We start from the raw sequence: 25661 nt of genomic DNA, 5'->3' as shown, positions 1-25661 counted from the left end.
GCTCCCTTTCTTATGTACCGGGAAAAGGTATGACGATTTCCAGCATAGGGGAAACGTTCTGGTTCGAAAAGAGAGATTGAATTGATTGCGATCAGGTGGCAAGTATACGACCCCAATGCTGATAATGTATCCAGGCATAATGACTCGAACCCACAACTGTTCAAGGGTATCACTGACGACAGCAGGTTCGCAGGTTCCCGGACACAATTAAACTTCGACAAAACTGCGATGAGTACACCACCACCACGGGTTTTACGGCTATTAAAGGGATTGCGATCGGTTCTAAACACAGTGTGGTAACACCCAAAAAGCTGTGCTGAGTGTATAGCGTCGTCGAGCCAAGTTTCGGTCAATACAACGACATCGTAATCTCCTTCGCTTGCCGCCAAAAAGAAGTCATCGATTTTGGTACGAAGTCCGCGTACATTTTGATAATAAATGCGCAAACCACCGTTTTCGTTGCGGAAGTCGATGCATGAATTCAGTGTACTGGGTACTGGAGTGCTTCAGTAGGTGTTGAAGAAGCATCCGAATCAGCAGGATCAGCAGCAGCAGGAGGCGCAGGCGAGCTGCAATTTGAGGAAGCATCAAGGGAAGAAACATCACGACTTGAAGCGTACTTGCCTGACAACACAGGCTGGAAGCCCCTTTCACCATCCTCGACCGCAGGACCAGGACGGCTCAGAAGGCAGGATGCAATATCAGGCACGACTGGGTCGTGTGGGTCCAGGGCTTCCAATTCCAAAACACTGTTTACATTGCGTCCTGGTTAATCCAAATTCGTTCTCGGATTTTCAAAATTCTCTGCATAAGAAGAGACGGCGATATCGGCAACTTCTGTGATGATGTCAGCGGGTTGCGTAGTTAAAAGATGATAGTCAGTGGTTCGACCGAAACTAACGATTGGGTGCTCGGCATGTAGTGCACTGGAAGTCGAAAAATGATGCAGCACCGGAAGTTCATTGAAAGCAGAGGTGGAAGACCCCGACACCTTCCTCGACCACAGGGCCAGAACGACTTTGATGACGGCAACGAGCTGCAAGCACGACTGGGTCGGGAGGACTAGGGGCTTCCATTGAGCTACAGGCAGTGCGTTCTGGGATGACATCTCCAACAGACGATGAGTCAAGTGATGGGTAGCCCCACATTATTGTTCGCTGTTCACAAACGGGCTTCTCCTGGTAGTGATTCTGACGACACGTCGATTGTTTTTTGAGTAATTCTCAAATTCACGAAAATAGACATTTTCCGGCCAAGTGTCCGTAGACAAAGCTTTCTCTTTGTTGGTCCTACTTACACCGACTTTGAAGGTGACAAACGACAGTGTAGACGGGTCCCTGTCTTTTGGAATTAATCTCACTACTTTGGGTAGCGCTTCCGAGTCTAGTACCAAAAATTCACGAACAAAGTTGGCGATCTCGTCATCTGATGTGCTGGGATGAAAAGCCGATAAATAAATCCATAGTAGCTCCTCTTGTGGTGCAACCGTTTTCATTGTCTCTGAAGCTGTTTTCGTTCCGCGCATATTGATTGGTTTTTCCTTCGATTGAACCGTTTGACCATTAGGTTGACCATCCTCGCGTATTCGCTTGGGCGTGTTTGGTACCGGAAATGAATTGGCAATTTTTGTCCAAGGAGCACTCATGGTCGGCGTTAATGGCTTGGAATCAACTTTTCTTGTGAGGACTTCAACAGTATCTTTCAGACCGGCTATTCCATTCTTGAACGACTCGAGAGGAGAATCGTCAGTCTTATTATCCGTGTCACAGCGAAACGAGATTTTGCGAAAATGTTGATTGCAAAATAGGTCAGCGCAGCCATCGCACAGCCAGAGCAAATTTCTCTTATGTGCTTCCAAAACCTCACGTGAGAGATCCAGTCTAACGCAGAACATATGGAAGGAATTTCCACAATATCCGCGGCAGGTGACACTATCTGACTCAGAAATTACTTTTTGGCAAGTGTTGCACGCCATATCTTGATCAAATCAATTATCACTACCGATATCAGTATAGTGCTTCACTGTGTGATGGAATGTTAAGGTGCGCCTAGAGTTATACTTCCAGCAAGAACTCAAAAGATCGAAAGCTTTCAAGCGTTTATTCGACGAACAGGTGTATGTAGTGGATGTAGCACGTATACAGTAAAACAGATCAGTTTATTCGCCTTGAATTTGCAATAAATCCTGATTTTAGATCCTCAATCAGCGTTGCAGGCAGGGTTGGTTCACACTGAGGAGAAATCCAAGTGTAAGTGTAAATACTTCTCTTTCTCAATTCGTTTTCCAAGTGAATTGTGCAGGAATACACTTTTTCTTTATATGGAAGAGCGTGTGTCATATCCACTCTTTATCACACAAACGCACAAGTGTAAAGAATACAGAAAAATGTCAATTGTAAACAGTCAATAAGGCATACATTTAGGCTGAGTCCTAAATATTCAATGGAAATTAACGTTTTAAGCGACTGAACATAAACCTTTTTTATATACAACTGCAAAATACACGCGACTGAAAAAGTTCTCACTCTTTATCGTTCATGTTTCTCCATTGGCGTAAATAAGGGGGGGCCGGGGGGGGAGGCCCCCTCCAGACCTACTTGTGCCCCTCCCCCAGAAAATTTTGAAAAGTAATTCCAACTTAGTCAGTTTTTATTTCATTTACATATTTCCTACATATTTCTTAATTTTGATTACGAATTCTATAAACATATTTTTATATTTTTTGTTGCGTTATCACATCTATGACCATTTGTTCAGCAAAGCATCGAAATATTTAAGTTGCAGGGCTGTTACAACAGTCGCGGATTTCGCGATTTTCGCGTTTTTCGCGAATTTCGCGGATTTGTCGCGGATTTGCTCTTCCAGTCGCGAAAATCGCGGTTCCGTCAAATATTGTCGCGAAAATCGCGGATTTATAATTACACTCTCGCGAAAATCGCGATTTCCCTCAATTTAATTTTAGGAATAATTCAACATGTCATTTATGTGGGCGTTTGAAAAATAGGCAACCCGTCGAGATCCAAACACATGGTATTTCAATAATCTTTCAATAGTCGTATGGATGTTGGTTTAAGTGGACACATACAAAGTCTGTCGAATTGTCAGATCGATCATATTGCATTTCTGGATTACCGAAATGCCGAGATCTATTTATTTTATTGCTTAGAACTTTCGTGCTACTAATTGCGGAATTACAATTATAATAGCTTGCGCTGCATAAAGGGTCGACGATTAAGTCGGATCAACAAACGCAGTAATATTCACATTTGCTACTGCCGGGACGAAACTGATAGCTGATCGAAGCTGGCTTTATTTAGGTGTTTTGAAATTTATAATTTTAGGTTCAACGTCAATGCGGAAAGGAATTAGAAGGATTTAGCAATTTTAATTAAGAGGAAGGCCGGACCAGAAGGACCGTCTTGCGAGTCAACCAAGAGCTTCGCCAGTTATTTGAATTGAAATTTACCACATTTAAATGATTGTAAGGATAAAATTTGATAAAAAAAACACAAAGACACTAATAAAATAGACAAAAATTGCGATGATAGGGTCCGACGGCTCCGGCTTCTCCCTGGGGACTGGAATTGTGGGGTTCCTGCCGCTTTGAATAGCTTTTTTTTTAAGGGTGGTGCAAATATGGTTCATCTGCATCCTCGAGTGTCTCGCAGTAATCTTTTCTATGCACGCTGTTCTCCGGTGGTATGTTAACTTGCTGCTGAAGCTGAAGGATTGATGTCTAGGTTGGGAATGCCACATTTTGACCATTCTCGCCAATATTGGCTGCCAAACAGTAAATCTTTGTGGATTGTTCGACCTTTCTTTTTGTGAGAAAGGATTAGATTGCCTTTCAATGGTTGGGGCGATATTCAGAAATCCGAATATCGTCCGTTGAACGAGAGTTTTTTTTTAATTGCCCAACGATCAGTTGCGTCTAGTTTTGTACCATGCTCAATGACTATTGCAGGCATCTCATTCAAACCATTCAGTATTCATCTTTTGTTCTATTATGCATTCCAATAGCTTTTTGGTAGGCTAGTTTTTGTTCCAAAATTCCTCGCTGTCCTTATATCCATTGAGAGTCGTTCCATCGTGCGTGATTACTCAGTTGCAGCAAACTGTCTGACTGAATTCGAGCCTTGAGACTCCATACGAATCCTACGATGGATGGGACATACGACGTTGTAATGTTCACTATAGATGGCAAAACGCCTTCGTGTACGCGGTCTACCATGAAGCCTACGGCCTCTTCTTGGATGTCTAGTGCATGGTATCTTCGCTTGACACTCTTCCGTGAAATGAACAACGTGTTGAGTCTGCCGTGTTGTATAAGCTTAGCAAAACCCCCTCCATTATCTCATACGTAGTGATAATGACATCATTTTTCAAATCGTGAGTATTATTTCTTAAAAATTCGCCGGCCTTAGAACCGTTCCTGTCCACCTCTGGTTTCATTTCGCCTGAGTGCTTTTAAATCAGATTCGTCAGGCTTTGCTCGGGCCTCTGCTTAGTTCTGTAGAGAATCGCTTGCTTAAAAAAAATAGTCTTATTATTTCCTAACTGGCGGATTTATGGAAGTACCCAATGCAATGACTGATCAATAAATAGCTTGACGGATTATTGATGCGTCCAAGGCCATGTAAAACAATAGTAGAGATTAGAAGAATACTATATAGCGTACTAAAAAGTATAATTCAAATATACCCCTTGATCTAACTGGTATTTACCTATGACAACAGCCTGCCATCTGCACAACTTACTTATAAAGAAATGCAATGATACAACATCGATTTAAATGGGGGATTTCCCGGCAACATTAAATATTGAATTACTTCCGGGCATAGTTCAACGCTGCACATATATTTTCTGTGGCTCATGATATGGTTAAAGCGTTAACTATGCAGTTTTAGATATTACATAAATTAGTGAATGTTCTTTCTTTTTGTTTTCTATTAACGAATATGACAATCTATGCCAATCTATCTAAAAGCAAAAATATTGAAAATTTTTAAAATTATTGAACGTGTAATTATAGTAAGAAAACATATTTTTGTTTGTCGCGGATTTGTTTTTACAGTCGCGGTTTTTAATTTGCAAGTCGCGGATTTCGCGGATTGGAATACAACTAGTTTGTAACAGCCCTGAAGTTGGACCCCCGGGAACATTTTATCGATTTTTAAGCTAAAATTAATGCCGCTTCTAATTCAGTTGCTAGCTTAAAATAATAAATTTGTTCTGCATTTGTTTGTCGCAGAAACAGTAAACATAATTGTATTGAGATATAAATATTTCTGTTCTATTAAACTACCATCCGCTTCAAAAAAGACTGAAGCAACTACATCAAAATGAGCACATGTACACAAATCCGGTCAATGAAATTTCGAACGACAATTTTTTCGAAAATCTTCGATTTAATCGCAAGGTTGGCAAAACAGGCAAGGCAAAACAGTTGATCAAATTCCTATTGAGCTTTTTGCTCTCGCTATATAATTTTGGCACAGAAAGATATAAAATAATAAAACTTAAGAATCTTTGTTACAATGACAGAAAAATCAAAAACGCATTCCATTGAAAGTATTAGGACAAAACTTAGGCAACCTTCGCACTCACAAGAGAGATTGCATTAAAGAAATATTTTTATAATCCTCAAAAGATCTTGTTCCATTTAATTTTTTGGCGGAAAACTCTTTTGTGTCTGCTTTAGTTAGAATTTGTTTTTTAGGATAAAAAAAATAGATTTAGAAACCAGTTCGTATCAGAAAGCATTTCTTTTGCAGCACAATTCAGATCGATTTTGTTGCTTCTCAAGTCTCTTTGATTTTTGCAGAGAAATCCTCCACCTATCCAGAAAACCATAATAAAGCCTCTTCCTAACGTCAGTAACTACAAAAATCCTATGTTATTCTGGAATTTGATTTATGACTCATAATATTATGACTCATGGAATTTATGACTCATAAAAAACACTTAAGGATTCCAAATTTGTGTTCATCGGTACTTAACTATTTCAGCACATAGCATACATTTTGGAATTGCATGAATACTTATATTGATTATGACAAAATTTCGTGGAATTTATTCCACATCTAAAGAGTTTCAAAAATTTCAAGTTTCAAAAAAATCGAGATCTTTATGCATTAAGTAATCATGGAAATGCTTGAAAACTTTCAGAAATATACTCATATCGAATTTCATTTAAAGATAATTCGAAGAAGATTCTTGAATCTTAGATTACACACTTATCCACATTTAGTAACATGGAGAAGACAAGTTGACACAGACACAGCGTTTTGAAGCAATCACAGAATCATTGGAAATCAATTGTATTATTCGCGATTTTTTTATGTTAGTTCTAGGACGAATGAGCGATAAACTTAGTCAAACAATTTCTATTGCAATCCATGCGCACAGTGCTTTAAATCGCCTTTGAAAATTACATCCCACCAGCTGGTGCCATGGCCCCCCCTAGACCGAGACTCTAGTTACGCCTATGTGTTTCTCCCGGCTTGATATACACGCAAGTGTAAGCGCTCGCAAGTGTGAATCGATACACTTCTCTTTATAGGTAAGGGCTCCACACATTTCAAGGCAAAGAGTGAGGAATGACCAACTCTGGTTGCAGGAATGTTGTTAACTAACAAATTCCAGTGAATCGGATTGTAATATTCACAGGAGAATCGAATAAAAACGACACAACAAATTAATAATAGAGCGAACTGGATAAAAGATTGATTCTAAAAATACCACAGAAATGTGCTTGTATATAAACAACACTGACACACTGATTCGAGCGGCGGAATTGAAATGTGTTTTTCATTTCAAGCTAAAGCTGTAGGGTTCGGATCTTCTTTACCGACCCTTCAAAGTAATTGAGTTCAACTCTCGATCGTGGTAAGTCTCGTTTTTTATTCATCTAGCCTGTGGGGAGTGGCCCCAGTATTCTAATACCCCTTGGGCGGTACCGGTGGTAAAGGATTTACATATTTTGCAATACAAAAAATGAGATCTCTGACCTGTTTGTGATGCTTCGCTGAAGGATACTTGCTGCTCGATGCGATGCTGTCAGTGGTGGGTGTCTCGACTTACGACCCGTGCACACCAGGGTAGTTCGTTGGCGGGCCCGCTTCTTCCACTCGCGAGTGCTGCTCCGAGGCCAACTATGGAGTGTGGCAGGCCTTTGACGTCCGGCGGACACCCCGGAAGTAGTTCGCTCCGATGGCCCGAGGATGGGGGCCTGATCACTAACCCGCCGCGAGACCAGCTACAAGCGGACGAGTCTTCGGACTTTCCCAGAGGCCACGCGACGTGCGTAGCCCCCTGCACCTACACGGACGAAACACCTTCCCTTGAAGGATATTTGGTCCTTCAAGCGACAGCACACAATATTAAAATTTCGGTCCCATGGACTAGAATATTTGTGTCGAACATTTACCTTGACCTCGATTAATTTCAATCACCAAATTCCGATTCGTAGGCAAATACACTTGACCTTTCGTTAATCTACAGACATTCAACATTAAAATAGGAAACACTAACTCTCTTACAAAAACTCACATTTCTAGTACAAATACAGGGGTTGGACAAAAAGGTTGAGATAGGCAAAAATTTGTCGAAGTTCAAATCAGCATAACTTTGCCTAGAATGATCCGATTTTAATCAACCTGGGACCATCGAACGCGGAAACTCTTCTAGTATACTGGCCTCTTGCGAAACCTCTGATTGGTCCTTGGCCACCGGTGGTGTTCCGGGTTTTCCAAGGGTATGTTAAAAATGCATTTTTTCTGCTGCTTGTCATTTTATATGACGTTTACTGCCATCATGTTTTATGTTTTCCCAGAAACTAGAACTAATATGCTGACCAATGCTGGCTGCAGATCGAAAATCCGTTAGGTATACGCAGAGATATGGCCATTTTCGTGAAAACGATACGGGATTGGCCATACACCCTGAACAAATGTCACTTTCGCAGAACTTCCGGAACCTGTTACAAATTGGCCAAAGAGTCTTACAGTCCTCAAAATATATCTCTAATAAAGATCCTATATTCATCGTCTTGGGAAAACATGATTTTTTACACCCATATATGCATGGTTTCAGATGGTTCCAAAACCGGCCCCTAGTGGAAGACCCGTGGAACCTGCTATAAGGCTGGCAGTGGACATTATCATTCTGGAAATGTTTCTGTAATCATCGTCTCGCAAAGCCATGAAGTCAGATACTCATATTTGCATTATTCCGATCTGTTATCATTTCATCATGTTCCCGGTACCGTTTTTACGGAAATGGACGTATTTCCATGTAGTTTAGATGGATTCTCGATCTACAGACACCATTGGCCGGCATATTAGTTATACTTTTCGGAGAAAGCATAAAACATGATTTATTTATTTATTTATTTATTTATTTAGTAGTAATTGTCATCTGACATCTGATGTCTCAATGACTACAAGGGTAAAACTTATCACTGAATCTAACAAGCATACACATAATACATAATCATAATACACAAGAATTAATCACTACAGTAAAACAGAACTTAACAAACTACGTTTGTGTCAAACGGTGTCTCGAAAGTGTGTTGTGAAAACTCGCTGTAGATTTGCTGGCGATAGATTAAAATCAAAGAGGTGGAACACTGCGTTGAAATTGATGACATATATCGAACTGGATCATGCTGACCATATCGACTGTTTCGAGCACCAAGCTGAATGAAGTCCCTTCTCCTCAGCGGACGCATAGGAGCGTAAAATTCATCTTACTAAGTATTGCTGGAGAGTCAAAAGCACCATTGAGGATTTTTGCTACGAACATGGCCTGTGCCACACGGCGTCGAACATTTAAAGTATCCAGCCCAAGCAGCCGACAGCGGTTTTCATATGGAGTGAAATGTTGGCCATCACGCCAAGGAAGATTGCGCAAAGCAAAGCGCACGAACTTTTTTGCACAGATTCGATCCTCGAGATCCAGGTGGCTTGATAAGGGCACCACACAGTGACAGCAAACTCCAGTGTTGATCGTACAAGCGCACAATAGAGCGATCGCAGGCAGTATGGGTCACGAAATCCTTTGGCGATTTTCATTATGAAGCCAAGTTGTCGGTTTGCCTTAGAAATCACGTAATCGTAGTGGAAACGGAAGGTTAGTGCGTCGTCAAGTATAACTCCAAGATCCCTGATTTGTTGCACTCGCTCAAGAGCTGTCCCAGCCAGCATGTAATTGTAAATAATAGGTTTTCGTTTTCTGCTGAACGTTATTGTCTGACATTTATGGATACTGAGTGACAAATGGTTTCGCTCGCACCACCCCTCTAAAAGGGTTAAAAGCATTTGTAGTTTAATGCAGTCCTCAAGACTATTGACGACAATGTATATCTTTGCATCGTCAGCATAGAGTAGCCTCACTCCAGGTGGTAGCACCAGTGTCACATCGTTGACAAATATTGAAAACAATAATGGTCCCAGATTACTCCCTTGTGGTACCCCAGATGGAGTAACGAAAGGATCCGAAAAGATGATCCGACTTTCACACGCAATTTTCTATCCGTCAGGTAGGATCTAAACCAATCCACGCACGCAGAGGAAACGCCCAACTTCTCCAGTTTACTAAGTAGAATACCATGATCAACACGGTCAAAAGCAGCTTTGAGATCTATATATACAGCATCCACTTGCCGCCCGTTATCAAGAGCCTCAATGCAAGTTGTTGTGAATTCTGTCAAGTTGGTCGCGACCGATCTCTTAGGGAAAAATCCATGCTGGTCCGTTGAGATGTACTGCTTGCAGCAAGCGAAGAGCGTGTCGTTCACTATGATTTCGAAAACTTTCGAACAAGCGGAGAGAAAGGTTATTCCACGATAGTTGCTCACATCGCATTTGTTCCCTTTCTTGTGTACTGGGAAAAGGTATGACGATTTCCAGCGCATGGGAAACTTTCTGGTTCGAAGCGAGAGATTGAAGATTTTTGCTAACGGTTTGATAAAAGCACATGAACACCGGCGCAGCAAGGCAGCGGGTATCCCGAAAGAAAATTTCAGTTTCCGAATCGCCCGGCACACATTTTCATCACTGATGGGAAAGATGTCTAAATCCAGTACATCACAAGGAGCGTCGCGAGAAGCCTCAACGGCATGAGAGAGCGGAGCTGCGAAATCGTTGAAGGAGGTCTTGAACTGTGTAGCAAAGAGCTCGCATTTGTCAGCGGGAGTGTCAGCAGAGACACCATTCAGTTGCATTGACGTAGGAAGACCATCTTCGTTCCGTTTGGACCTAACAAATTTCCAGAATTGCTTGGGATTTAGACGCAGATTTCGTTGTGTGCGGCTGATGTATCGGGAATACAAAAACTGATTATAACTTCTGTATACACTGCTGGCACTATTGAACTGCTGCTTGTTGTACGTGGAACGATAATTGCAGTATCTACGAAGTGCAGAAGAACGGCGACGTTTAAGTATTCGTAATCTGTGGTTGGACCACGCAGGCTTCCGTGCAGGTCCTACAATCGGAACATGAATAGCAAATGCACGAACGATACTGTCGGTGAAAAGTCCACGGCATCGTCGACGTTATCGAAAGAATTGATGCAATCCCAATCAACTGCAAGTAGCATTTCATTCAGTGCAGAGTAATCTGCTTTTCGGAAGTTATAACTGCTCGAATCATGTCCAGACTCAAAGGTAATGGGCGGCACGTACGACACCTCCAAGGTAAGCGGAGGATGGTTGACATCTACAGGTGTCAGCGGCTCAACAGCAGGGTGTATTGTGCAACTTGGCAACACTGCATCATTAACCAGTACCAGATCAAGTACACGACCATTTGATTATTTGATCTGGGTCAATCCATGAAAGTTGAATCCGTCCAACAATACGCAACTGGATTCTGATAGACGAGAGCGTATCAAGTCTACTGATGGGTAGGAATTTTCACCCGAACACCACCGAATAGCAGATTGATTGTAGTCACCGAGAAGCAAGACCTTGTCGCTAGCTCTGAGAGTAGAAGTAACCGTTTCGATAGAATCTAGATGGCGTTGAATATCATCAAGATTGTTCATACGATCAGGTGGCAAGTACACAACCCCAATGCTGATAATGAAACCGGTCATATTGACACGAACCCACAACTGTTCAAGGGTATCACTGACGACAGCAGATTCACGAACACAATTGAACTTTGCCAAAACTGCAATGAGTACACCACCACCACGGGTTTTACGGCTATTCCGAGGATTGCGATCAGTTCTGAACACCGAGTAGTGGTTTCCAAAAGCTGTGCTGAATGTATGACGTCATCCAGCCAAGTTTCGGTTAATACAACGACATCGTAATCTTCTTCGCATACCGCCAAAAGAAGTCATCGATTTTGGTACGAAGCCCGCGAACATTCTGATAGTAGATACGCAGACCACTGTTTTCGTTGCTTGATGCTCGTTGTTGGTAGGTCCCTTCACCTGCCAGACCTTCCACAAGGTTGGGGGCAAATGTGCGTACCGGTGTACGATTGAGAGGATATTCTGGTGAGTGAGGCGTTGCTGCGCGTGGGCTGGAAGCAGGACTCTTTTTGGAAGATGGACCGAACGTATTGAGAGCGTACTTGCCTGATAATCGCTGTTGGAAGGTCCCATCACCTGCCTCAAACACAGGGCCGGGACGGCTGAAGATCGCAGGCTGGATAGACTCGACTGTAATGAGCGGATAGGGACCTTCCACAAGGCTGGGGGCAAGTGTGCGTCCCGGTGTCCGGTCGAGAGGATATTCCGATGAGAGAGACGTCGCTGCGCGCGGGCTGGAAACAGGAGGCTTTTTGGAGGATGGACCGAACGTATTGAGAGCGTACTTGCCTGATAATCGCTGTTGGAAGGTCCCCTTACCTGTCTCAAACACAGGGCCGGGACGGCTGATGATCGCAGGCTGGATGGGCTCGACTGTGATGAGCGGATAGGGACCTTCCACAAGGCTGGGGGCAAGTGTGCGTCCCGGTGTCCGATCGAGAGGATATTCAGATGAGAGAGACGTCGCTGAGCGTGGGCTGGAAACAGGTGGCTTTTTGGAGGATGGACCGAACGTATTGAGAGCGTACTTGCCTGATAATCGCTGTTGGAAGGTCCCCTCACCTGCCTCAAACACAGGGCCGGGACGGCTGATGATCGTAGGCTGGATGGGCTCGACTGTGATGAGCGGATAGGGACCTTCCACAAGGCTGGGGGCAAGTGTGCGTCCCGGTGTCCGATCGAGAGGATATTCAGATGAGAGAGACGTCGCTGAGCGTGGGCTGGAAACAGGTGGCTTTTTGGAGGATGGACCGAACGTATTGAAAGCGTACTTGCCTGATAATCGCTGTTGGATGATGAAAGTTAACCTCACATGAAATGACAAGCAGTGGAAAAAATGCATCTTGAACCTACCCTCGAAAAACCCGGAACAATTCCGGTGGCCAAGGACCAATTCCAGGTTTTGCAGGGAGACAGTATACTAGAAGAGTGTCCGCTTCTGATGGTCCTGGTTTTATCAAAATCGGATTACACAGGATTTTGTTTTTACACGATTTTTTTTCGCTCGTATTTTTGATCGTGTGACTTCAATTTGCCACCAAACTCTTCGCAACATGTTTCAAAAAATCCAGAATAAATTAAAGAAAAATCACATGATAATTAATATACGTTAAACATTTAGGATGAGTGGAAAATTGAGAAAATGTAAATCGTGTAAAAACAAAATCCAGTGTATTATACGCAATGTTATGCTGATTTGAATTTCGACTTATTTTTACCACAATCTCAACCTCATCTCAACCTTTTTGTCTAACCCCTGTAAATAGGCGCACTTGGACCTTCTATCACGTCCTCAACCACTTGGAAAACTCTCGAGAACTATGGGACACAATATAAATTAACATTTATAATATTGGAAGATTTTTGCTTTTTATACTACTAACAAATTAACTTGCGATTGGCTAGCAACTAGTACAATTTTGCTTCCACTATCTTCGGGACCTACGTCCGTTCACTATGCCGATCGACTCGAGAAAGAACGATACTCGGACTAAAAAGTGGGGGAAGTGGGGGTAACACGCCCATAGGGGTTAAAACGCGCCATCCCCATTGTGATTATTTTAAATAGTCTATACGATGAATCAATGAAAAATATTGCCATTGGATACATATATTTCATGATTTTTCTCTAGTTACACATGGAAAACTCGAAAAAATGATTTTTGCGTGTTTTGATGCAATTCTAGCTCGGTGAAATTTAGTCTTTCTATCGCTGTTATTCATTGGTAAATTGAAAATTGAGCCATGAGCCATGCTGCTTACTCGTGTTCTTTATGTTCCACACGAAATCGTCGTCAAAATTGGTCTTAAAACGATTTGATGGGCCTTCAAACTTCTGAGGTCGGTGTGGGGCAGTACGCCCATGCTCATTTCGTATGACCGAAACAGCTGAAACATTCGGTTAATTGCCTTAATGTAGGCAATTAAAATGAAAATCAGTACGATAAACACATGCGCGTTTTAACCCATCCACTGGCGCATCTCACCCCGCATGGTTTCAAATTCAATATTTTTCGGGTGCTTTTTAAAAATCAAATTTCTGTGCAATAAAATGTACAATTAGATATCTGTCATCGGTAGTCAGTCGCAGATATGCTGTTCTTTAGTGTGCGCTGATGAAAACTGGCTGAAATGGTGGTTTTCATTGATAAAAATGGCATTTTCCTTAACGTGGGCGTCCTACCCCCAGTTCCCCTATACAAGACACGACCGCCCGACGTAAACTACGTAAAACAGATCATAAGATAAGTATTTTGGTTAGAGCCTAGAGTGATTGAAATTTTGACTTTTGCGCTCCCTTATGCTTGAACGATAACATTTGCTGTTTTGGTGAACCTCCTAAATTTTCAACTGAATTGGTTATAATTTAACTGAGTACGAGCAGTTGGAAGTTTGTATGGAAATTACTATAGAAATCGCCCCGTATGTGAGAGATCGTTTCGTGAGGCGGATCATTAACTATTTAGGGGGAGATCTCTCAGCGCCGGACACCTCCCAATACCGGACACTTCTTAAAACGACACTACTTGCAAAGGTCCCTCCAAGGTGCTCCGAGGCCCCGGCAAGGAAAATCGGATCTTCATGTGTTAAACTTTGTACAAAATTTGAAGTTGAATAAAAATTCTTCATACCTGTTTTGTTACATTTACTTCAATTCAATTGTTTCTTCTTGCTGAGAAAGCCACAGAAATTAGCAGAAACAAAAATTGAAGAGGACTTTGAAAAAGGTGGGAATTTGGATTAGGATTTAAACAATTAGGCTGAAGAGTCAAATAAGCTCCACTAACAATTTTTAATATTTACAACTTAAAGCACGTGAATAATATTACTATTCTGAATAAGGGGTCATCCACAAATTACGTAAGGATTTATTTGCCATTTTTTGTACCCCCCTCCCTCCCTTGTAAGGCATCATAAGATTTTCAAAGAACCCCCTCACCTCCCTAACATCTTAATAAGATTTCATTTTTTTTTTTCATTAAAATTATTCAAAATTGCTTGTGAAATGTTCTTAAATCAGTTTATGTTTTTATTGAAACTTGGAATAAAAAAAATAATAAATCAATTTTGGCGCAAACGAATCAGCAGAACCATCAATTTATGTGCTCTTACGATTCAGCAAACATAAATGATTATCAGCTGCTGTGAACTCATTTGTTACCCAGGCTTCGACGGCTTGAACCTCAGCAAAATAATCGTCCATTGATTGTTGCGTTGAGTTGCGTTGTCGGTATCAACATCCTCTTCATCCATCCAGTCAACATCTTCAGCTCCTGTGTAATCGTCACGGATCACACACAGCAATTCTTTACATCGGCGAGCTGCTACTCGCACGGGACGAACTTTACCAGATTGTTTGTTGCACGAAGATCCATGAACAGATTTAGTGTGTATTGTGTATACCAGCAGCTTTCGTCGATGCCAAATACAAACCACAAGTCTTACAGGTTCTTTGCTTGATTTCATTAGCGAAGGGCAGTACATGTCGTATGGTACATTAACCATGTCAGAATCAACAGGTATAGGTACACCCAATGCAAGAAGCTGGAACAGAGGCAAAAACCGATCTGTCTGTTTTACATCGCCTGGTCTTGGTACCATGATACCTACACTAGATTGTCTCAATGGGCAAGGTGGTAGAAGGAACCTGTTCGGTAAAACATGGAGATAGCTACTAAGCATATGCGGTATTTCGAAAAATTTCGTTTCAGGTGGTTCGAAACGAAATTCCGCGGAATTTCGCGGAATTTGAGCATGGCGAAATCTGATTTCTTGATTTCGTTTCGTTTCGATAAATTACAAAAATTTCGCTGGAAAAAACTAGCGTTTAACGAAATTTAACGGAATTCCGCGGAATTTATAAGCAAATCCAAACTTCTAGCTTGCTTTATATTATCCAAAATTTCGGCTGCGCCGCTGAACAAAATCATAAAGCTGTTTTCAAAATTTTTAATTATACAAATTTGTCTTTTAACGCCTACTATATAACCTCATTCTGAGTCCATAAATACGTATTAAGTTTTCTTCTATAAAAAGACTGAAGACATAATGGATGTAGGCGTTAATAGACAAATTTGTGAATTTATTTTATAAAAATAATTAACAGGAATTGAAAAGTATCTTTAACCTTCCGCAACTCGCTTCAACTTTCATAACACGAGGACTCGTGTGTTGTAAAAAGTACAACAGGTCGAAAATCCGTTATAATGAAGCCAATTAAAATGATATCAACGTGATTTTTTCGGTAAAATAATAATAAAGGTCATATATACTATCATTAAGGACATTTTTTAGTCCAATGGATGTTCTGCTGGTCCTCCGGAAGATCTGGAATCAATGGAACACCAGTGAAAATAATCAATTTTCTCAATAAATGGCGCAATGTTTCTTATAACATTTCAAAAAACCCTGGCGTTGTAAAAAAAATTCTAAATCCATCTTTAATCCCATGTGGCCCCATGAGTCAAGAAAAAAAAAATGATTTGGAATTCTCCCACTTAGCGGCGCTAGTGTATATGAAAATACCAGTGTGGTTCGATATCTCGGGATCTATGGGATTTAGGAAATTTCCGTCTTCTACGAAGTTGTTCAAAGACTGGAGACCAATATGTTGAGAAACTGTTAAATTCAGAATTCAGCCGTAAGGCGGCGCTAGTGTATATGAGAGATCAGTTCTTCGATATCTTGGGATCTGTGGGATTTAGAAAATTGCGTGTTTTATAAAGTTGTTCGAGGGTTGGAAACCAATATGTCGAGAGCCTGTTTATCTTAGAATTCATCCGCAAGGTGGCGCTACTGTATATGAGAGATCAGTTTGGTTTGTTATCTCGGAATCTGTTGGATTTAGAAAGTTGACATCTTTTATAAAAATGTTCGACCATTGGAAACCAATATGAGAAACGGTTTATTTCAGAATTCAGCCGCAAGGTGGCGCTAGTGTACATGAAAGATCAGTTAAGTTCGATATCTCGGGATCTGTGGGATTTAGAATATTGCCGTCTTCTACAAAGTTGTTCGAGGATTGGAAACCAATATGTTGAGAAACTGAATAATCTAGAATTCATCCGCAAGGAGGCACTACATATGAGATATCAGTTCTCCGATATCTCGGGATCTGTGGGATTTAGAAAGTTGTCGTCTTCTACAAAGGTGTTTGGGGATTGTAAACTAATATTTTGAAAAATTATGATTCATCCGTAGAGTAGTGCTAGTTTATCTGAGATCACCAGTTTGGTTATATATCTTCGGATCTGTGATATTAGAGAGTATCCATCTTCTACACAGCTGTTCAAGGATGAAAACCAATATTCTGAAAAACTGTTTAGTTTGGATTACATTCGCTGGGTGGTGATATATAAATAAACCAGCTTAGATATTTCAGGATATGTGGCATTCAAACGCGCCTTCATTTACATTTGATAACCAATGTGTTCTTGACAGTGTGCTTGACAGTCATATGGCTACTGTTTTTGTCTTATACGCAGAAGGCCTTGGGTTAGATCTCGGGCTCATTTCATTCGCCTACTTTGATAAAGATCCATATTACTCATGTTCCAGCAATCGCTAGAACATGAAATGAATTTCCGTATCGTTTCCATTTTGTTTCCAATCCTTAACCTTCAACTTGACTAGTCTAGCAGTAACTGTTTAAATTGGAAATGCAGGAAAATCTTGTGTCTTACATCCAATTAGAATTCCGTCTTTTGCGTTCCTATCGCATCCCAACAAACAATTTAGTTTTTTAGCTGAAGTAGCTTCCTTTTGGCTAAATAAGACCTTTACTGCCGCTAACCGCAAGTCCAGCACATATGTACATGGCGTCTATATACAGATGCGCTCGACATGCGGTTAGCGGCAGTTTACCAGCATTCAATGTTTGTTGGGGTTGGCCACTCGTTATTATTCTAAATTATTCAATTATTCATCTATCGTATTATCGTTATTTTATCTATCGTATTATTGTTATTCATCTAAATTATTATCAAGAAACTGATCATTCTAGCCAAGATTCACATCGAGTTACAGTACATAGAGTAAGGCAAAGTAGTTCATCAAGTAGGTATGGTACCTCATTAAGGTATTTTCAGGAACTTAGATGGCCATTACAAACAAATCATACTTGTCGAATAACTTAACTTAGATGAGGTATTGATTTGGTATTCAATATCGCTCGAATACCTGATGTGGTTATTTTCATCAATGACTACTATTTTAGTATTATTATGATAAAATTCATCATTCATTTGTTTGCGTAGTATATTCTTGGGTTATTATTATACCTATGGTGAAGGTGGAAAACTCTATACAATATTGTATGGTAAAGAGCATTGTCTAACTCCCTGGTCATTATCAGAAATTATTTAGAAGAAAAATATTGGTCTAGGACGAACTGTACAAAACGACCATTTTCACGGACGTTCCAGATTTGCGGAAAGGCTTGTTCCAATTCTGACAGTGTCGCCACTCTTAATCACATACACTCTGCTTCAAGGTTGTTGTCAGAAATGGTTTAAAAGAAAATGCGCTACTCTAAGCCAAACTTTCCAAAATTACCATTTTTACGGTCGCTCCGGATTATCCGCAAGGCGTCTGGTGGCTGAGTAAGAACTGTGAAATATCTTCACAGTCACCGTCAGAAATGGTTTAGAAAACATTGCGCTGCTCTAGGACAAACTTCCCAAAATGACCATTTTTACGGACGTTCTGGATTATCCGGAAAGCCATCTGGTGGTCACCTGCGGTCATAGCAGAGTAAGAACTGTGTATTAACTCATCGTCAGAAATTGTTTAGAAAAAAATCGTTGCTGTAGGACGAACTTCCCAAATTTACCATTTTTACAAAAGATCCGGGTTTTCCGGAAGGCCGCCTTGTGGCCACCCACATAGGTTAGTGAGAGCTGCGAATTAACTCCAGGTTATTGTCAGAAATAATATAGAAAAAATCGCGCTACTTTAGGATGAATTTTTGTTGAAATAAATAGATAATTCATTACTGGTCACTCTATCGAATCACTTTTATTATTTTCTCAATAGATGGAGAACTAATTTTTTAGAGGAATACATGGTGGTTTGGTGCAAATTGGTCAACTGACTAAAAAGATATTTCATTTTTACTCAATGTGTTGTACTTTTTACAACAATGCGAGTCCCGGCAGGTTAACTCAATTTTTGGAATATCCTATTTTGTACAAAAGTGATTCGACTCAAAATTCAAGAAGTCGGGCTTAGAGTGTCAATGTAATCAGACATGAAAAATTGATCATGTTCCACGATTAATTCCTTTGGAAGCACTACAAATGCTGGTGTATTGCCTTATCGTCAATAGCATATATACGGAAACGCGGTGATTCATCATACCCTTCTTCTTTTACTATAACTCTATTGGTCGCAAAACAGTTATTTGACTTCGAAAAAATGATATCAGAAACATTATGTAAAACCTAAACCAATTCAATAAAAATTCCGCGGAAAGAAAAACAAAATTTCGTTTCGTTTCGAAAAATTTCGAATTGAATGAACCTTGATTTCGTATCGTTTCGAAGTATCGAAAGTAAATCTATTTTTCGATTCGTTTCGTTTCGAATTAACATAGACATTTTTAATTTCGTTTCGTTTCGTTTCGTTAAGAAAAAGTGTGTTATCGCATACCCTTAAGCTACTTCGGAATGGCTTGCAGCATCCCGTATTTTCATATTTAACGATTTGCAAGGCATATTGAGATTCGCGTACATGGTCCTTGTACCACTCATGATCTGGCAAGCTAGGAGGATCACATGCTTTCCTTGGTTCTTTATATTCGGCTACAACTGGGAATCCATCAATGACCAATGCACTCCATAGTTGACCCAATGCTTCACCCGCTGCTGTGAAGTTTTTCTTTTCGAGTTCTCCATCTATGGTTTTACCTCTTTCATCAAGATGGGATCCATATGAATCTGCAGGCAGGATCACTCCAGCTAGTTGGGAGCTGAGTGGCGCCATTTTCCGCTCTACGCGATTGAACGCGCTTCTTCCAGGCGCATTGGTCATCACAAGCATTGCATCAAGGTCATACCGAAGAAAGTGTTGCAGCGATAACATGACTGGTCTTACAAATCCATCTTCAATTTTCATGAAACTTTGAAAAGCTTCAACATCCATCAAAGTATCTAAATCATCCGAATGCGTTGCGGCATTGGAAGCAGCATGCTTGAGGCTTCTAATATTATTAGCATGTGCCATGCACATATATCTTGACCAGTTGGTTTTGAATATAGGAAATAAGTGCAACGCTAATCGATTTTTGTTTTTCGGATCATTATATATTTTAAGTGCAAAGTTATTGATTTTTTATTACTTCTGCACTTAAAATTTAGGATGGACCAATCAATCGGCATTCAATAACTGTGCACATATATTTTAAAAGTGGAGTTGTCAATCAAAAATTATTAGCCATGCACTTGATTTATTACTGTTTGATTTTATTTATTTTATTTTTATCAAATTACAGTTGACAATACCAATGTTTCATGTTTTGTTGCCCTCAATATAAATATTTTAAATGAAGCTATTTTAAATAGAGCTATTTAAGTTATAGATATCGTTTGCAAGATGCCTTTTGGGATGGTAAGATGACAGTAAATTGTTCCTCATATCAGAAAGAAACGATCGCCATCAACATCGACGTAGTAACATTGCTCCGGAAGTATAATCAACATCACCGGCTATTTTCGACACATAATGAATAACTAAGCCTAACTGGGGAATTGCGCTGTGCCATTTGTTCGAAGTGATCTGATGGCAAGCTCCTACTGTGAACCTGAAAAATCGTAAACATTGACAGTGCATTCCAAAGGTATAACTCCTATTAAACTTACCTGTTTAGCAGTCGAAATCTTTATTGCCCATGCATGCATCTTGATTTTCTCACCGTTCACGTCGGGCCGATCTGAAACCGCACCATGCGGTGAAACATATATGTCCCCCGAGGAAGATGCCACTTTTCAAAGGCATCAATTGGTTTTCTTCGGTCATTTTTCAGTCTTCCTAGAATAAACACATTAATTTTTGGATTTATTGGATAAATTGTTTTTTGTGTAACCAACAGTTTACAGTGATTTCCCATTAGCAACTCACCTGTAGTGGCTTTCGAAATCAAGATCGTGGCGATTTTAAACTTTTGTCGGCAGCACAACATGCCTGTTTTCTTTTTCAGCGCCATTTGGTTTTGTTTTCAGTTTAGTTTCGTTTAAATCAATGCACTTAAGTTATATGTGCAGCCTCTTATTTCGCATTTTGGTGCATTTCGAATCCATGCAGAACATAGTGATGATTAAAAGTACATTTAATATTTTTTATTAAATGCATATAAAACAGAAAACAAGGTCTCAGATTAGATTCTATGCGACTTGTGCACATAAAATATATCATTAGTTTAATTTGAGTGTGGGTTTTTAAAGATTTGGAATTTTTAATGTTTTTACGTTGATAATCAATAGTTCCAATGGGCTTGAAAAATTGCTGGAGAGTTACCAATTCGAATGATAATAAAATCTCGAAAATCCATTGGAAGATAAAGGAGCTATTAGCGTTTGAAATCTATCCTAATTTCGTGGCGGTCTCGAATTTGGAAATTTCCGTTTTACACCCTGTATTAGAGTCTTCCCCTTGGACGTAGTTTACGTCAAAAAAGATGACCTTTACCTTGGCCATTGCGTAACCGCGAGATTCCCACACATACATCTACTTCAAAATTTAGCAAATCATCTTTTTTTCTAGACCATTGGCCATACTGTCCAATTCTGGAGCGGAGCGATGTGATCTGCTTCGCGATCCGTTAAAAATGGATGCTTCAAATTCTCGCCACCCATAGCGCTGCGGTCGATTAAAATTCTAAAATTCAAATCTTACCCCTATTTGCAAGTGTTGGACTTTCGGCTCTCTTTTAACCCGAGGAGTGGAAAGTCCAACCATTTTTTTTTATTTTAAACAATCCCTTCTTGTAACCTTGTTACAACGACAGAAAAGCCTCTTCCACGGCACGGTGATCAATCCCGATAATATTGATGTTGTCTGCAAAGCCCAGGTGCATCTGCGTTCTTGTTATAACGGTACCGCTTCATGCAAACCAGCTCGACTAATCGCTCCCTCTCCCGCTATATTGAACAGTAAATTCTAGAGTACATCACCCTGCATCAATCCATCTATGGTTACAAATGATGTCAAAATTTCATCCGCAACCCTTACACCTGATTTCGAACCGTCCAACGTAACACGAATCAGCCGTAGCAGTTTCGCCGGAAAACCATGTTCTAGCGTAATTTTCCGTAACTCGTTTCGTTTTAGTGAATCGTACGCTCCCTTGAAATCATTAAACAGATGATCATTAAACAGATGATTTGTACAACTCCCGGAATTCATCAAGGATTTATCTCAGGGCAAACATTTCATCCGTCGTTAATCTAATCTCCTCCGGAAGTTCCTCCGCGAACTCCTCCGGAAGTTCCTCCGGGAAATTTCTGCATGACATCCTTCCTTTAAGAAATATCTGAAATTTCTTCAACATCCACAAGGAATTAGTTTGGAAGTTCCTCCAGGAATTCTTCGGGAAGCTCCTTCAGGATATCTTTGAGAAGCTTCTCTAGAAAGTCCTATGAAAGGACAGTAAACGGAAAACAAATTTTCACCAGGAATTCCTAGGAAAGTTTCTTCAAGAATTTGTTAGCAAGTTCCACAAGGAATTAGTTTGGAAGTTCCTCTAGGAATTCTTCGGGAAGCTCCTCCAGGATTTCTTTGAGAAGCTTGTCGCTTCCCAACTAGCTGTGATGGTTAGAAGACGTAAATTAAAAAATACCATACTTGAGAATTGCGCTTAGCAAAGTGTCATACACGACTGAGTCTAACAAATAAATGAACTGGTTGAAACAATTATTCAGGATTCTCGAGAATAGTTTCCCAAGTATAGTTTTGAAAAAAATTTGGTCCAGGGGAATCTCCATCTATACAGAATGCAAAAACAGTTCAGTATAAATTTCGCGGAAAAAAATAAAATATCCTGAGGAATGTGCCTGTGAAATGGGATTGAGAGCCGTTGTCGGACTTGTAGTCGAATGAAGAAAAGTCTTGTTTTGGATAAGAAGATTATTTTGAGCTTTTTAGTGGAATGTTTTCACCTGGCATAAGACGAATTTGTACAATCCCATTGAATTCCACCACTTAATTGTCCTTACTGTTGAGGTCGAAATACGTATCTGTCTTGTTTTGGAATTAATTTAGAGATTTCAATTTACCTTTGCTCTAAAAACGAGAAAGGTCACAACTGGCCTTAGTCTAAAAAATAAGTATATAAATAAATAATAATAACTACTAAGGTAAAATAAAATCATTATCTTCGGTAAAGTTATTTTCATCTTCTATATCCAGTGCACGTGTAAAGCTTATAACAGGTTTCACTGGTCTTTAGTAACAGCATGGGCCTCTTACATAGTATTGCACTTGTTAACAAAAAAAAACATTTAACAATAATGGGATTCTGGAGGAACATTTGGGATATTCTTCTTCTTCTTATTTTTCTTCATCACATTAGATCCCCCACTGGGAAATTATTAACATCGAGGTTTCAAAGCCAAGTTACCATTTTTGCATTCGTATATCATGAGGCTAACACGATGATACATTTATGCCCAGCGAAGCATGGTCTTGCTTTGTAGCCGCGCATCTTAAGCATCGCATCACATTTCGAATCACATTGAACTAATTGTGTTTCTTCAAACATAGGTACTGTGTCTATTTTATGAACCCTTTCTGAAATGTAGGTTAACGAGTATTAGGAAACTCACAGATAACAGTTTTGGATACATATCAGAATAAACTGGTGTTATCTTTACATCACTATACTAGCTAAAATTTTATAAAAGCTTTGAATCGAGGGGGCATTAACATATCTTTCATTAGCCATGCAGTCCACGAACAAGCTAACATTAATTGCGTTTGTACAGATCTTGGTAAGAAAATCGCTAGTATTATAGAGGTGAATTGGTTTCTGCATTCCTGATATTATTGTTCAACGTGTTGGACAAATTAGTGTTGAAAATTCAATATTTATCGTTTTGTAGCTATTTCGGCACCGGAGTCGATGTTTTTAGCATCATGTTCATGACTAACTACTCCTCCTTTCGTCACTTAGATAATCAAATCAGGGTCATTGCAAATTCCGAACAGATCAACAATCTGGAATGCATTAGCCCGAGAGGATACAACGGACCTAATCTACTCAACCGAACCTCCATGTGACGGAAGCAGACCAGTTCGGTGCATTGGATGCCGTACGATGAAGATATGCGTTGGTCTTCCTGAGCCGGACTATCCAACCAAGTTGTGTCCAACGGACACTCCGTACTGCAATTCACAGATCGGCGCCTGTTCAACTGTTCCCGATGACAGCCTAGCCGTTTGTTCCAGCACTGACTCTCCAACTACGACCGCAGCTTCGTTCTACTGCACCGGCAAAGGCTTCTATCCGGATCCATATTCTTGTTCCAGTTATTACTATTGCGAAGCGGAAGGCGTTCTGGGCGATCAGTACCAGTGTGCTCCCGGATACACATACAACAGTCGGTCGCAATTGTGCAATCGAAGACCGGGCTCATGTGAGGTGCTGAGCTGCACTCAGAACGACTCCATTTTCAAAGTGTATCCTCCAAATCCGAAATACTTTTATCACTGCCAATATGACGCAGACCATGTGGCGATCGAATCACAAATTTTGATGATTGCTTGCGACGATGGAGCCAGTTTCGACCAGGCCCTGGGTCGGTGTGTTTTCAGGTGCCCGAGCGCGGGGTTGTTTGCTAAGTCGTCAAACGCAAACATGTACTATCAGTGCTACAGAGCGGACCGACGATTGGTGTACGTCGAGCAGAGTTGTCCTATCCCGGTGCAGGTGTACGACGATGGCAGGAAAGTGTGCGTCACCCGCGAATCATTTTCGGCTTCTGATGGGAAAAACTAACAAAATTATTGGTGATGAATCACATAGAAAGATCGCTTTCAGTATAGGAAGATGAAGTGCATGTATTATCACATAGGTATCGATATAGTAACACGCATTCACCATTGAATATAATGACGTATGTGAGAGAAGAGAAAAGTTGTTGACCTCTATGTAGCTATGAATAAATTATTTGCTTGGTACAAGCATAATTTGTTGTGATCATTTCTATCCATTTCTGTTCGGCCGCTATTCAGATGTTCTGCAGAACTACGTAACAAGCGTAAGAAGCGTGCCCAGTGTATAGACTTCAAAAGCAAGATTGCGGGACTATCAACATCATCAGGTTCAACTCGCATTTATAATAGAAAATATTTCTCATTCCTGAGTGTTATTTTTATTATCGTCATATTATCGAAAAAAAGTTTGCATGGAAATTGGTATGGGAAAACGTATTTTTTCTTCTAGAGCTTCTAGTTCATCGTAGACCAAGTAGCACATTGCGTGCAAATATAACACAAAGGATGCCGGAAAACTTTGCTGGAACGTTCACGAAAAAAGTTATAACGCTTCGAAGATTGATTGTTCAAACCATATGCAAAATATACGACCGCCCGACGTAAACTACGTAAAACAGATTACCTATGTTACTGATTTGAGCATGAGCTTAGAGCAGTGATCCCCAAAGTGCGGCCCTCTGTGGCACCACCAACAAGCTGGGAACCGGCTTCATAGTGCTAGGTAAGATGCGCCAACGCGTGATTGGGTGGCAGCCAAGGATGTGCAAGCTGAGGATAAAGGACTGTTCTTTCAACTATGGCATCATCAATGTGCACTGCCTACACAAAGGGAGAAACGACAGCGAGAAAGAAGCGTTTCATGCAGAGCTGGAGCAGACAAACGATGGATGACCACTGCGGGACGTCAAAATCGTCATCGGTGACATGAACGCTCAGGTAGGAAGGGAGGAAATGTATAGACCGGGCCTCGGACCGGATAGTCTGCACACCGTATCGAATGACAACAACCAACGATGCATAAACTTCGCAGCCTCCCGCGGAATGGTAGTCCGAAGCACCTTCTTTCCACGCAAAAATACCCTAGGCCACATGGAGATCACCTAACCAAGAAACGGAAAACCAAA

The 25661-nt window shown here is 40.6% G+C and overlaps 1 protein-coding gene and 1 long non-coding RNA gene across 2 annotated transcripts; one reads left to right on the top strand and one right to left on the bottom strand.

Moving 5' to 3' along the window:
• Positions 1-20253: 20253 nt before the first annotated feature.
• On the bottom strand, positions 20254-20966 carry LOC134220398 (uncharacterized). The gene is made up of 3 exons (XR_009981887.1): positions 20665-20966; positions 20406-20574; positions 20254-20347 (listed from the first exon to the last, which is right to left on the bottom strand). It is a non-coding gene; the product is annotated as an uncharacterized LOC134220398 (long non-coding RNA).
• Positions 20967-23483: 2517 nt separating this feature from the next.
• Positions 23484-24671, top strand: LOC134222567 (uncharacterized). Its single transcript, XM_062701727.1, has 2 exons — positions 23484-23531; positions 23714-24671. The coding sequence occupies exons 1-2, from the start codon at positions 23484-23486 to the stop codon at positions 24536-24538; spliced, it is 873 nt and encodes a 290-aa protein (XP_062557711.1). The 3' UTR covers positions 24539-24671.
• Positions 24672-25661: the final 990 nt, after the last annotated feature.

The sequence above is a fragment of the Armigeres subalbatus genome, chromosome 3, assembly GCF_024139115.2.
Source record: "Armigeres subalbatus isolate Guangzhou_Male chromosome 3, GZ_Asu_2, whole genome shotgun sequence".
Lineage (NCBI taxonomy): Eukaryota > Metazoa > Arthropoda > Insecta > Diptera > Culicidae > Armigeres > Armigeres subalbatus.
This window is presented reverse-complemented; position numbering and strand designations above follow the sequence as displayed.